This window comes from Phoca vitulina, unplaced genomic scaffold, assembly GCF_004348235.1.
Source record: "Phoca vitulina isolate PV1807 unplaced genomic scaffold, GSC_HSeal_1.0 scaffold31, whole genome shotgun sequence".
Lineage (NCBI taxonomy): Eukaryota > Metazoa > Chordata > Mammalia > Carnivora > Phocidae > Phoca > Phoca vitulina.
This window is the reverse complement of record NW_022589734.1, coordinates 11,295,223-11,310,254: the sequence shown is the minus strand read 5'-3', so window position 1 is coordinate 11,310,254 and position 15,032 is coordinate 11,295,223. Positions and strand designations below refer to the sequence as shown.

The 15,032-nt window shown below is 42.2% G+C and overlaps 1 protein-coding gene across 1 annotated transcript; it reads right to left on the bottom strand.

Annotated features, from left to right (window-relative positions):
- Positions 1 to 4,754: 4,754 nt before the first annotated feature.
- LOC116645012 (transmembrane protein 14C) lies at positions 4,755 to 12,021 on the bottom strand. Its single transcript, XM_032424949.1, has 6 exons — positions 11,852 to 12,021; positions 10,764 to 10,847; positions 10,371 to 10,447; positions 9,424 to 9,525; positions 6,145 to 6,232; positions 4,755 to 5,268 (listed from the first exon to the last, which is right to left on the bottom strand). Exons 2-6 carry the CDS (start codon positions 10,784 to 10,786, stop codon positions 5,214 to 5,216), a joined length of 345 nt encoding a protein of 114 aa, XP_032280840.1. The 5' UTR covers positions 10,787 to 10,847; positions 11,852 to 12,021; the 3' UTR covers positions 4,755 to 5,213.
- Positions 12,022 to 15,032: the final 3,011 nt, after the last annotated feature.

Sequence of the window (15,032 nt, the reverse complement as noted above, 5' to 3'; positions counted from 1 at the left end):
ATTATGCTACTAAGCAACCAACAGGTCAACAAAAAAAGAGAAAAATCAAAAAATACCTTAAGACAAATGAAAATGGAAACAAGACTTTCAAAATCTATGGGACACAGTAAAAGCAGTTTTAAGAGAAAAGTTTACAGCAATAAGCAAGAAACAAGAAAAATCTCAAATAAATAATCTAACTTTACACCTAAAGGAACTAGAAAAAGAACAACAAAAAAGCCCAAAGTTAGTAGAAGGAGGGAAATAATAAAGATCAGAATGGAAATAAATGATCTAGGGAGGGAGGAAGGGAAGGAAGGAAGGGAGGGAAGGAAGGAAGGAAGGGGAGGGGAGGGGAGGGGAGAAGAAAAAAGAATTATGAAGCTAAAAGCTGGTTCTCTGAAAAGACAAACAAAATTGATAAACCTCCAGACTCATCAAGAAAAGATGAGAGAGACCAAATAAATAAAATCAGAACTGGAAGAGAAGTTAAACTGACACTACAGAAATACAAAAGATCATAAGAGAGTGCTACAATTATACACTAACAAACTGGAAAGCCTAGAAGAAATGGATAAATTCCCAGAAACACACAACCTCCCAAGACTGATAATGAAGAAATAGAAAATATGAACAGACCAATTACAAATAATGAAATCAAAACATTTAAAAAACCACCCAAAGCAAAAGTCCAGGACCAGACAGCTTCACAGATGTATCCTACCAAACATTTAAAGAAGAGTTAGTAACTATCCTTCTCAAATTATTCCAAAACATTGAAGAGGAAGGAACACTTCCAAACTCATTTTATGAGGCCAGCATTACCCTATTACTTAATAGTACTTAATAACAGACAAAGACATTACAAAAAAAGAAAATTGTAGGCCAACAGCCCTGATGAACAAGGATGAAAAAAATCCTCAAAAAAATATCATCAAACTGAATTCAGTAATACAATGGATCATACACCATGATCAAATAGGATTTGTGCCAGGGATGCAAGAATGGTTTCAACATCCTCAAATCAATCAACATGATACACATTAACAAAACAAAGGGTAAAAATCATATAATCATCTCAACAGATGCAGAAAAACCATTTGACAAAATTCAACATCCACTCATGATAAAAACTCTCAACAAAGTGGGTACAGAAGGAACACACCTCAACATAATAAAGTCCATATATGACAACCCACAGCTAACACCATGTTCAACAGCAAAAAGCTAAAAGCTTTTCCTCTAAGACGAGAAATAAGACAAGAATGCCCACTCTCACCGTTTTTATTCAACATAGTACTGCAAGCCCTACCCACAGCCATTAGGCAAAAAGAAGAAATAAAAAGCATCCAAATTGGAAAGGAAGAAGTAAAACTATCACTAGTTGCAGATGACATGATAATATACATAGAAAACCTGAAGACTCCACCAAAAAACTATTAGAACTAACAAATGAATTTCAGTTAAGTTGCTGGATACTAAATTAACACACAAAAATCAGCTGTGCTTTTTACACACTAATAACAAGTTATCAGAAAGAAACTTAGAAAACAATCCCATTTACAACTGCATCAAAAAGAATAAAATATCTACGAATAAATCCAAGGAAGCTAAAGACCTGTAGTCTGAAAACTATGAGACACTGATGAAAGAAACTGAAAATGACACAAATAAATAAAAACATATACTGGGCTCACAGATTGGAAGAATTATATTGTTAAAATGTCCTTACTACCCAAAGCAATCTTAGAGATTCAACGCAATCCCCATCATAATATCAAATGCATTTTTCACAGAACTAGAACAAAGAATCCTAAAATTTGTATGGAACTACAAAAGACCCCAAACAGCCGAGGCAATCTTGAGAATGAAGAACAAAGCTGGAGGTATGTTCCCTGATTTCAAACTATACCACAAAGCTACAGTAACCCAAACAGTATGGTACTGGCACAAAAACAAATACATAAATCAACGGAAGAGAGAGCCCAGAAACAAACCCACACATATATGGTCAATCTAGGACAAACGAGGCAAGAACAGACAATGGGTAAAGGACAGTCTCTTCAAAAAATTGTGCTGGGAAAACTGGATAGCTACATGCGAAACAAAACTGGACTACTATCTTATACCATATACAAAATGAATTCAAGATAGATTAAAGACAAACATAAGACCTGAAACCATAAAACTCCTAGAAGAAAACCTAGGCAGTAAGCTCTTTGACATCAGTCTTAGCAATATTTTTTGGACCAGTTTCCTATTCAAGGGCAACAAAAGCTAACACAAATAAATGGGATTACATCAAACTAAAAATCTTTTTGCACAGAGAAGGAAACCAACAAAATGAAAAGGCAATCTAATGGAGGAAGATATTTGCAGCAAATCATATATCTGATTAACGCGTTGATATCTAAAACATATAAAAAACTTACACAGCTTAATATCAAAACAACAAATAACCTGATTAAAAAACAGGCAGAACTTGAATAGACATTTTTCCAAAGACATACAGATGGCCAACAGACACATGAAAAGATGCTCAACGTCAATAATCATCAGGGCAATGCAAATCGAAATCACAATGAAATATCGTACCAGTCAGGATGGCTGGTATCAAAAAGAAAAAAATAACAAGTGTTGGCAAGGATGTAGAAAAAGAGAACTCTTGAACACTGATGGTCAGAATGTAAATTGGTGCAGCCACTATGAAAAACAGTATGGAGGTCCCTCAAAAAATTAAAACTAGAACTACCATATAATCCTGCAATTCCACTTCTGGGTACTTACACAAAAAACCCCAATCTAAAGAGATATGTGTACCCTTATGTTCACTGCACCATTATTTATAATAGCTAAGATATGGAAGCAACCTGTCAAGATGATCACAGAAAGGCTAGCTTAGAATCCAAGATGTATCTGATCAATTAATATACAAGTATTGCTTTTTTCTTTAATCTTTTTCTGTGCCTCTGCTCTTATAGTTCATATGATTGAAACACCTGGGGAACAAGAAGTCAGAACTAATGTTCACTTTTTTTTTTATATATATTTTTTAATATTTTATTTATTTGACAGAGAGAGACACAGCGAGAGAGGGAACACAAGCAGGGGGAGTAGGAAAGGGAGAAGCAGGCTTCCCGCAGAGCAGAGAGCCCGATGCGGGGCTCAGTCCCAGGACCCTGGGATCATGACCTGAGCCAAAGGCAGACGCTTAACGACTAAGCCACCCAGGTGCCCCTAATGTTCACTTCTACCTGGCCCTCACACAGCAGGTTTGGGGAAAAAGCATAAAGGTTAGCTCTGTGAACAAAGATAATACAGACTGCTCCTCACTGCTCGAGAGAACACCCAGGCCACCTGTGGCGTTCTGACCTTTGTAACACTAACTATAACCAGTTGTTTTTTTCCCAAACACATTTCCATAAAAATCAGTTTTTAAAATATCAGAAAGATAATGCAGTGCTCTGCCTACTTGATTTTCTTTGTCCGTTTTCCTTCGGACTGCACAGGACTAACGTTTGAGAAGTTCACAATCATCTGATTCACCAGAGCATGAAGTCATACCACAGACCAATGAGCTATTTGTAAATGGATTTGTCCTTATAATTTAAACCATGAATTTGGTGCAACTACATTATAAAAGGCAATTACTGACTATGCCAGGAACTACGGAACATTTTTAATTTAATCAAGTATTTGTAAGTATGTGACATCAAGTACCAACCCTTTCCTATTTAGGAGTAGTCATTATTAATAATGTGTACAAGAAAAAGACCTGAAGTCTCAGTAGCCCAAAAGTTTAATGAGTCATTGCTGTAATAAGACTATCCAAAAGTCTGATTTTGATCCCAGCTGTATTAACAGAAATGCATGGTCTAGAATACACTACCCTGGTCACACCCAACTTGTGCAGAGCTCTGGACATTACCGTTTTTTTGGGTTTTTTTGTTTTATTAAAGATTTTATTTATTTATTTGACAGAGAGAGACAGCGAGAGCAGAACACAAGCAGGGGGAGTGGGAGAGGGAGAGCAGGCTTCCCGCCAAGCAGGGAGCCTGATATGGGACTGGATCCCAGGACCCTGGGATCATGACCTGAGCCGAAGGCAGACAGACGCTTAACGACTGAGCCACTCAGGTGCCCCTGGGCATTACCGTTTAAGAATGGGCCCTGGCAGACATGTCAAAACCACATCACATAAAACAAGGATGAGAAAACCAGGACTCCTTTCAAAGAGTTTAAGAAAACATATAAATTTGATTAATAAGTGCTTGAATTATACTATAAATCCAACCGATACCAGTTAGGGAGAAGGTAAGTAGCCAATAACCTTTTTCTTTTGAAATAGGAGGAAACTAAAGTAAGGACTACCAGAATGAGTTAATGCTCAGGGCTGAAAACAAAAGAAAGTGAGGTGGAAATGTGTCAGTGTCCAGTTAAAGTGTACAGAGACCAAACCTGGTAATTCAAGTTTCAGACAGGTCTTTTAGTTTCACATTTATAGATTAGCTAGTTAACCACATTTTCATTTTTTATTTCTTTTTTTTTGTTACACAGTCCTAATTTTAGAAATCCTCACTAAGGGATCATTTCTAAAACGAGCTTTGGTGCAATATATAATCAAATCATAAATAACTTTCTTTGGTCCTTATTCAAAATTGGTAATTACTAAATAAAATATTAACAGAAGACTTTCACATTCCTATAGCTTCCTGCTATTCACATCTCATTCTACATTCTAGACAGCTCTGGCAACGAAGACACCATAGAAAATATTACTTACAGTAAACTTTATTTTCATTGATATTTCATTTGACATAATTTCAAAGTAGGTCTGTGCTCTAGGATAAGCCAAAGAAAAGAAATCCTAAAGTTCCTAAGAGACTTTTTTCACACTGTTCTGAGTAGGGCATGGGGTTTCAAGGCCCTCAATGTTGATACCTAACATTTTACCCCTTGAGACTTTACCCATAGATACAGAAAGAAGAGAGAACAACACGTACAAGAATCAAACTGTATGAGAATATATAAGAAGCTCATGGGTTACATACCACCCACCTCTTTAAGGCTGTAATGATAATGACTGATTTCTTCTGGAAAGTTCAATGTTATTTTTGTTCTGTTTTGTTAAGTAAAATGTCAGAATATGTGAGAATGCTGCACTTGTTTCTCTTAATACACTAAAAATAGTGGAAGTTTTTAAATTCTTCATGAGTCCAAGCGGAACATGACTACTATTGATGGGGTCTATTCAACACACTAAGTCCAAGTTTGGCGACCATCAGCAAACTGTTCAAAAGAAACACATAAACAAAAAACATCAGGTAAAGGACAGAATAGGCGCTCGACTATTTTTTCAAAGAAACTAAAACTGCAGGTCCTTCACAACTACATGGTGAGGAGATGCCAAAGCAGAGCAGGCACAGGTGAACCCCCATCCCTGGAAGTACCAAAGGAATAACATGCCAAGGGGCAGTCTCGCACCCCAATTGCCTTAAAATAGTACATATGAATCGGGAGTTCCTAATCTAACAGCCAATAATTCAAAGAGATGAGCAAACTGAAGGCTGGGAAGAGCAAGGTCTCTCCAGGGTCACAGAGCTAGTTAATGGTACATTTCCAGCCTCCCAGTTCACTGCTCTTGACCTTGGTCTACGCTGACTATAAAGCATTATGCTTGACAGCATCATAACTATGATCAAAGTCAGTAAGGGATCTTCTTCCAGATGTTTAAAAATTCTGTCCTCGGAATACGTTTTTAAAATAATCTGGTTCGAGTTTCATAACCAAAGTTCATTGGACAGCAGGATTTAATCAAAATTCCCTTTTAGGAAAATGTTCATAATAAAGGGTGCCCACACAACTCAGAAATATGGAACTCATGCTGAAAGTCACAGAAAGAGCTGCAGTCATGGCTTTGCATGAAGCTCCTTCCATTGTAGGCAGGAGAGGGGATGGACCAGACCGCAAATGTGAGAGCAAAATCATGAATGCACTTACTTCATTTTGCAGCCTTTCCTATTTGTGTGTAAATTACATCACTTCAGTTGATGTCCAGCACCAGGCATACCAGAACAAGTAAATTTTTGAATGTACAAAGTCTAGGGGGGGGGGCATGAAACTAAACTCCATATTGGTGAAGAACAGCAAGAGAAAAGAAAATACCTGGCACCAGCGATTAAGCCCGCAGGCATAAATTTTCCAGAGTGGTAGAATCTCATTCCCATAATGCCAGCTAACGTTCCAGATGTAGCTGATGAGGATGAGAAAAAGAAAAAGAATCAAAGATCATTGCATCTTATATGCGGGAGAACCAAAGTCCCAGCCATCTTTCAAGGGCCAGACCCCATCTCCTATGATCATTTCCTTCCCCATGGCCACCCACGCTCTATGGGGCTAAGAACAAACACTGGAATGTAAGGCCCTCACAGTCTGGGCCAAACGGCCTTCCTGGCCTCACCTCCTACCACTCTTCAGCCATAGTTTTCTCCAAATTTGCCGCAGGTCTTTTTTTCCTATACCTTGCTGATGTATTTACGCCGTATGCTCTTCTCTTCAACATCAGTTACAATACCTATTATATGTCATGCACTGCACTAGGGGCTGGAGGACAAAACTATCATCAAAAAAGGTCTTTAAACAGGGGTGCCTGGGTGGCTCAGGTCATGATCCCGGAGTCCCAGGATCGAGCCCCCCCCATTAGGCTCCCTGCTCAGCGGGAGTCTGCTTCTCCCTCTGCCCCTCATCCCGCTCGTGCTCTCTCAAATAAATAAATAAAATCTTAAAAAAACAAAAACAAAAAAGGTCTCTAAACAGCGGATGCAGCCTATTCAGGAAAATCAGAAAAGGATTTGCAGATTAAGTGTGAAGATCAAGCCAAGATCTAAAAAGTAGGAGTGAATGAGCTAAAGGGTTAAGAAAGCACATTCCAAGCGGAGGGAATAATACACGCAGGGCCTTGTGGTGAGAGGGAACTGAAGGCTAAGATATGGCTAGCGAGGAAGAGGGGCCAGACCACAGAGCCTTGACAGCAATACTAGGGACTGTGGTCTTCATCCTCAGAGCAATGAGAAGCCATTAAAAGATATCAAGCAGAGGGATCATGAGAAGAACAGAACTGTAAAAACAAAATTCTAGCTGTTCTATGGAAAACAAACTGCAGCGAAACTAGAGCATGTAGGGATACCAATTTAGAGACTTCCTCAGGAATGCAGGCAAAATACAGGGATAACTGGGATGAGGATGGTGGCCTTGGAGACAGAGGAGACAATCTAGGCTATGGGCTGGAGGTAGTGTCAATAGGACTTACTGGTGAAAGAGATATAAAGATGGAGGGGAGGAGACCAAGACCCAAATGGATGGAGAACACCAGAAGACCAATGTTGTGAGGACAAGAGGTCAGGTTTGGGCAGATGCCTTGAGACAACTAATAAAAGATTTCAAGCACGCAACTGTATATAGAAGAGTAAAGCCTGGAGGAGAAATCTGTTTGTGAATCAGTGACCTGTTTCAACGGTAATTTAAGGCCTGGGCTCCAATGAGCCAAGAGGGTTAAAAAGAATATAAAAAGAGCCAGGTCTTGGGGCACCTGGGTGACTCAGTCAATTAAGCAGCCAACTCTTGATTTCAGCTCAGGTCATGATCTCAGGGTCCTGAGATTGAGCCCTACATCAAGCTCCATGCTCAGTGGGAAGTCTGCTTGGGATTCTCTCCCTCTCCTTTTGCCCCTCCCCCTACTCACCCGAGCTCTCAAAAAAAAAAGTCTTAAAAAAAAAAAAAAAAAAAGCCAAGGAAGATGGGTCAACAAAAGAGAACAAGAAAATAAAAAAGAAAACAGGAGAGTGGAAAATGGATTGGTCCACTATGCTGAGAAAGCTAACAGGCTACTAGAATGAGGATTAAAAAATGTACACTGCAGGGGCGCCTGGGTGATTCAGTCAGTTAAGCACCCAACTCGATTTCGACTCAGGTCACGATCTCAGGGTCCTGGCATTGAGCCCCACATCAGGCTCCTCCGTGCTCAGCGGGGAGTGTGCTTGAGATTCTCTCTCCCTCTGCCCCGCCCCCTGTGCGTGTGCATGCGCCCTCTCTCTCTCAAATAAATAAACAGATCTTAAAAAAAAAAAACACACACACACACACACTGGATTCTGAAAAATCCAGGTCACTAGCACAATCAGGGAAAGCTATTTCCATGGACAAAGGAGACAAAAACAGAGACTGAAGTGGGTGGAGAATGCGAAAGGGGAGGAAATAAAAACAAGCAGTATAACAGATTGTTGTAGAGAAGTTTCTGAAGGGGAAGAAGGGGAGCAGGTGGAGAAGGAAGTGGGGTCACAAGAGGTCTTTTTTTCTTTACTGGGTGAGAGAAGACATGTAAACATGAGCAGGAGGGATCTATCTGCACGGTGGAATCCAAGTTAAGAGATGGCATCTTTGGCAGAATAACACTCCAGAAGGTGGGGGACATAGAGACCCAAAGCCTGGATGGAGGGACCAGCGTGGAGAGGAGAGAAACAGCACAGCAGAAGGCATGGATGCTGACAGCATGGTGGAGCCCCCATGTGATGACTGTTGCTGTTCTTTAAGTAGGCACTGAGGTCATTTGCTGAGAGTGGAGGAGTGGAATCAGAAATGGGAAAAAAGAACTCTGAAAGCCTTTCAGGAACTTGAGTGAGGGAGCCGTGAGGCAGAGCTGAGAGCTGGGTACCTCCTCCTTCCGCAGCACACCCCACATCAGCCATTGCTGCCCTCTCCCGCCCAGCCCGCGGCAACTCGTGCAAACCACTGTTATAAAGGCCAGAACTATAGGTTTTCCGACTCTGCGGGTTTGTGGAGACAGTGAGATGCCCACACTCCTAGCACAGCGTCTGATACATGGGTGGAGCTCAATAAATATGCACCCAAAGCCACCCTGATAAGTAGTAATCTTCCCTTCCTGGCGCTTCTCACTGTCCGTGCAGCTCCCAGGACACTTCAGCAGCCCCACAGACTCATGTTTCATGTCAGTCAAGGTAAAGGCTCCTTGAAGGCAAGGCCTATGCCATACATTTACCTTAGTGCTAAAGGGCTAATAAATGATTTTCAAATGTGAAAAATGCAAACCTAAGCCTGACATGTGATCCTATGCTCAAGCATACGGTCTTCAGTGGGCAATCATAATGATTAAGAGACATATACTTGCCTTGCACAGGTTTATTATTAATTTCATTGGCTAAATCTAAATTCATGAGGCATGAAAACCTTTCCATATTCTGTACACAGAAAATAAACAGAAGCCAGCACAACTCCCCCCACCCCCAATTTTAAAACCTCCCTAGCACTTGGCAGAAGTAGTAGAACTGTCTTCATGTGAAGAACCTGCCATATTCCACCAATCCAGAGCCTCCTGGTAGAGCATTCGGGATACATAACTGTAGGAGGGAGATAGTGACGTTGACATACCTAGAAATACCCAGATGTTCCTCGGATCGTGAGACAGCTGATAAGCACCCAGGCCTGCTAAACTACCAAAAAGCAGCCCAGCAGCCAGTGACGGGACACTACCTGTAGGGAAGCAAACAGTTCTGCATTATAATGTCAGACACTCATTTTCTTAACAGAATTCACAAGATTTCCTTTTCTCACAGAGGAAAACCGCAAAGAAAATTTCTCTCAACACAGCTCATAACCAAGGAGCTCTCAAGCAGGAAAATGTTTTGGGGAGGTTGCTATTTTACAGAGAAGGCACGGTAATATCACACTAATCCTCTCTTTTTTAATAGACAGATACTTCCACCTGGGGCGAAAAGAAGGGCTCCTAACCAGGCCTGACTAACCTGTCAAGGGCTGGAACTGTATATAGGCAGGAACTCAGGCAAACCCCCAAAGGAGAGGGAAATAAGGGCAGTGAGTTAAAAAAAAAAAAAAAAATGGAGAGTAAGAATTCTGGTGTGTGTGTGTGTGTGTGTTGGGGTGGGGATGCAGGCTAGAAAGGAGGGAGAAACAGCACATTTACTGCCAGATCTACGTTTAAAGAGGAGACTTCAAAAAATGAGCATGGAAAGAAAAGAGGTTTCTTCCTACTGAGAGAGCACAGAGATGACACTCTGGGGTCAAGGCTAATGTGTGGTAGTCAGTGATAATAACAATCTACTACCACCCCTGCCCCGCAGCTTTAGATAAAGAAGCCAAGAACAAGTGAGTAGACAAGAAGCCTGACTTTTAGGTGAACCAGATAACGGAAAAGCAAGTGCAGGGGCAGCCACGGGACTGAAATAAGCCTGCACTCAAGCTAGAGGGCTTAAAGCAAACTTGACTCAAACGAGATTGCACTCTGGGGAACCTGGGGACTCACTCTTTACCAGCAACAATGTGAAAATCTTAGGAGATTAAGTCGCTACAAACCATACCTGCTTTTGCATAGCCAATGATCCCACCAGAAGCAACGAGTGCTGCATAGCCAAAGCCAATCCAATGTAAAGGTACTCTGAAAATGAAAGCGCAAGAAATCAGTGCCAACCACGGCTAAAAAAATTTAAAGAACCAATCACAGGATGGGACTAAAACATCATCATTCCAGAACAGTCTTATCACGGTACAAATGAACATAACTCCCAGAGGTTAGACGACTTGCCCTAGTCGGTGATGGAGTTGGGACTCAAACCCAGGTCCCTGGCCTACATGTCCATCCTTCCATACCCTGTGCTGCCCAGCAGTCTACTCTTAGGGCCCTTTCCAGATAAGGAAAGAAGCCCTGGTTTTGAGAAGTTGCTGGCAATTCCTCTCCCATTCACTGTACTTACAGTGGGCCAGAGTCCTTCTGCATTGTTCTCTTTCACTCTGACCAGACGGAAGAGTACACCAGGCCTGCACCTGCAGAGGAGGGGCTGGATAGGAGACAATTAATTGCACGGCTCTCCAGCAGTCAGAAGGAAGTGGACCCAAGTTCTAACTCCACCTCTTAGTAGCTAAGAAGTAACAGGCAAGCTACCAACCTCTATTAGCCTAAGCCTCCTTCACTGTACCACGAGGGTAAGAATGGTACAAATTTCCTAGGGCTCCTGTGAGAATTAAAAGCGGTAACAAGTAAAAGTGCTTAGCACGTAGTAAATGCTGAGCAGACACCAACCGTTTTGGTAATAACCTCCATTCTAGTAACACAGGCCTACAGAAACTGAATGCAATTCACTGACGAGCTCTGTACAGGTAATGAGTTTACCTTTTCATCAGCTAACCAACTTATTACTAAATCGGAAACTAAGTATCTCCTGGGCCCTTAATTCAACTATTTTAATTGCCCCTTTCTACCCTTGCCCAAAGAATTCAATTATTGCAATACTCAACATCTGCAAAACTTTTAGATGGCATTTACTTTTGCATCCAAACAGCTCGTTAGACTGAGGTCTGGGAGGGGGTAAAATACTGGAAAGCCCAAGTCATAATTAACGTGGGACACTTCGCTCTTGGCGAAGTAGGGTATAACTCCTACTTTCTTATAGATGGATCCAATTTAGTATCCAATTAGGTTTAAAGCTTGAAACAATTCATACCTGTTTGGGGCGGGGGGGGGGGGGGCGGTGCTCGGAATTGTGCCTGTTATTAATTCCAAGTAGCACCGAGTTACTGGGACTTTCAAGGAGCTGGAGCAATAAAATCCACAGGAAACTAATCACCACTACGCTACATCAGTAAGCATTTGTCTCAAAAGCACAGGGATTCTGCAAGATTCACAATCTATTTTAAGGAAAGCACAAAATGCGCGACTAGAAAGGCAACTATGACGCAGCCTAACGCTCCTGCCTGGATCTGAGGGACGAAGAGTGGGCGGCAGCAAAGCCTCTTATGTAACCCCCAAAAGTCAAAAAGGTATAGAAAAATAATTCCCAAGTACCGAACCGCTTTGCCGTAGGTCTGCACCGGTCGACAAGGGCACGCAAGCCGTGAGGCGGGCCGTCGGGGTCCCGCCGGAAACGTCGCCGCGCGCTCTGCGCCCCGAGGGCAAGGCGGAACGTGGTGCGGGGCGAGGCCGGGAGCCGGGCTTGAGGGGTGGAGTCGCGCCGCGCGCAGGCGTCTCGGAAACGGTAGACGTATGGGGCGGGGCTTGAGGGGAGGAGTCACGGCGCGCACAGGCGTCCCGGGGAAGGGAGACGCATGGGGCGGGGCTTGAGGGGAGGAGTAAGGGCGCGCGCATGCGTCCCGGGGAAGGGAGACGCATGGGGCGGGGCTTGAGGGTAGGAGTCGAGGCGCGCGCATTGGGTCGCGGAGACGGGGCGGGGCGGGGAGTCGCGCTACGCCCCCCTGGATCCCTATGCAGCCGCGCCGAAAGGGCAGTTGACCTTCGAAGCTCGGGTTTCCGAAAGCTTGCCTGCAACCCAGAATTTGAGTCGGGTCCTGCAAGAGGCATTGGGGGGTGGTCCCGGCCTGAGGTGGGGACCACGGATACGAGAGAAGGGCTTCTGAGGATGGACTCCGAAAGACCCTATTAATGGAGGGACTTGTGGTTACCTGGTGTAAACCGGAGGCATGCCAACCGGGAGGATTGTCACTCTAACCAGATCACGTTTTTTGCCTACAATGGTAATAACTACTTTCTCCCTGCAGAGATGGTGACTGCAAGCCAGGGTGTTTACTTTAGGGTGTTTACTTGAGCAGTATCTTAAAGGAGGAGAGAGGGTAAGTTAAATATAATTTCCTGCTACCTCTGTATGCCCCAGTGTCCACAAAACATTATCTCCATTCCCTCTACAGATCTGCTTCTCCTCCTTGCGTTTCCTGCAGGACCACTCAATTGCTGTACACCAAAATTTGTGTGTTTATCCTTGAAGTCTTTCTCTTCTTAATCTCCTACAAGAATCAACACAGATAAATCTTATAAATACAGTCTTGAGTGAAAGAAGGAAATTGCAGCTCATACATAACTCCCAAACAAAAACTTTCCAGTTGCAGCAGCTCCTGCCTTTGAGATACCAAAACTGAAGCCTGTGTTTACCATAACTGATTCTAACCAGGGAAAGCAGATAAGGACTAAGAAGAACTTGAGTAATTCCAGTATGCCAGACCCTCACCGAATTACTGCAAGATGCTGAACAACTAACAATGGGACTTAACTTAAATCCAGCTCCGAATGGATTTAGGGATGTGTTCCTCCCTATTCAGGTGTAAACTTAAACCTTAGTTATAACCACCGTGATCTGACCCCTGCCCTTTAGACTTAAAGAAATTGAACCACAGAGAATTAAGTAAATTACCTATGATCCTAGTCCTTGCTGGAGCTGTTATTTGAAGTAAGGTCTATCTTTCAAAATCTATACCCTTAACTTCACATTATGTTGCCTCTGTGTCATTCCTCAACCAAAACACACAGCATTTCTGTGTGTGCAGTTTCAGTTACCGTAAAATAAATTGATCTCTGCCCTGTTTCAGTTACAGAGTAAACCAAGTCAATGATTTGTGTTCAGTAATGTTTCTAGTTGGCTTTAACATATTTTAGGAAATAGCTCAGCTCCAAACTAGGAGCCCACTGGATTAATTACTGGAACCCTGAACCACAAATGCATCAGTGGAGTGTGACCAAGATTGTGTAAGGGGCAAGATTTTAGTCTCTGGCTAATCAGTAGGTTGTTTTGTTTGTTTGGGTTCTTGTTTGTTTCACAGAGGCCTAGAGTCAGGATTATGTTTGGTAGACACAAATGTATACACACTAATAACCAGAGCAGTAAAGACCATCTGCCACAACAGCTTGTGAAAAAGGAATAGTGCTTCAATTTCAGCATTATTCTATCATTTTTGGAACCTTGTATGTGTGACTTTACACACTAAGAAACCCCCAAACAAAAATGTCAAACAAATTCCTGGTTGCAGTGTTTCACCTAATGTCTACTGAGTGTCCACAATACCAATTTCTAGGTCTTTAGGATAGATTTTATAGCTTTGAAGAGCAACATCATCTATTCAATAAATCTTTCTCCAAGCTCCATTAATAAATTTCTCCAGCTCAATTAATAAATGAGATGAAAAAATACTGCCTGTGTTCTCAACCAACCCTATCTGCCACATCTTCTGGGACCTCATATGTTAGAGCCATAACAATAGCAGAAAAAACATGAAGTGTACTAATTATATGCCAAACACTGTATGAAGTGCTTTACATAGATGAACCCATTTAATCTTCATACTAACCCTAAGCACTAGAGACTATTATTATCTCTTGCTTTTACACAGAGAGGAATTAAGGGAGAAAGAGGTTATCTAACAGGGATAAGGCCACACAGTTAATACACAATAGAGCTGCCCTTTAGTCTGTTCTCAATACAGTAACCAGAACATTTCTGTTAAAGTCAATGGTGTCATTCCTATGCTCAAAACTCTCCAGTGGCCCCCTTTCTCATGCAATGGCCTATAAAGTCCTACATTACATGTTTCATGAACCAGACTACACATCTACCTCCCAGCTTTCAGCTCACTTTCATCTCCGCTTTGCTCATGCTGCTTCAGCCTCCTTGTTTCCACCTCTGAGCACTTGCACCTGTTGCTTCATCTGCCCAGAATTTCCCAGATAATCTCCCAGGTCACTACCTCATCTCCTTTATGTCTTTATTCAAATGTCACTTTCTCAGTGAGGCCTTCCTGGATCATCTTGTTTAAAATTGCAACACACAGGGGCGCCTGGGTGGCTCAGTTGGTGAAGCGTCTGACTTTGGCTCAGGTTGTGATCTCAGGGTGCTGGGATCGACCCCTGCATCGGGCTCCCTCCTCAGCGGGGAGTTTGCTTGTCCCTCTCCCTCTGCCTCCTGCTTGTGCTCTCTCTCAAATAAATAAATAAAATCTTCAAAAATAAAATAAAATAAAATTGTAATGCATATGCACTTCACAGCTTATTTTTCTCCATGGCACTTACCTCCATATTTAGTGCTATATAACTTACTAATTGTAAAATCATCTTCCCAACCTAGCATGTAAGTTCCTAGAGAATGAGGTTATTGTTTATGCAGCACTTAGAATAGTGCTTGGCACACAGTGGATGCTCAATAAGCATGTGTTGAATGAATGAGCAGATGTGGAATAAGAGAGGC

Coding starts and splice junctions, on each gene's coding strand:
- LOC116645012 (XM_032424949.1), bottom strand. CDS start 10,786: ATGCAGAAGGACTCTGGCCCACT. Junction 9,526..10,370: donor CATTGGCTATGCAAAAGCAG/GTATGGTTTGTA, acceptor GCTTCCCTACAG/GTAGTGTCCCGTCACTGGCT. Junction 5,269..6,144: donor GGCTTAATCGCTGGTGCCAG/GTATTTTCTTTT, acceptor TCTTTTGAACAG/TTTGCTGATGGTCGCCAAAC.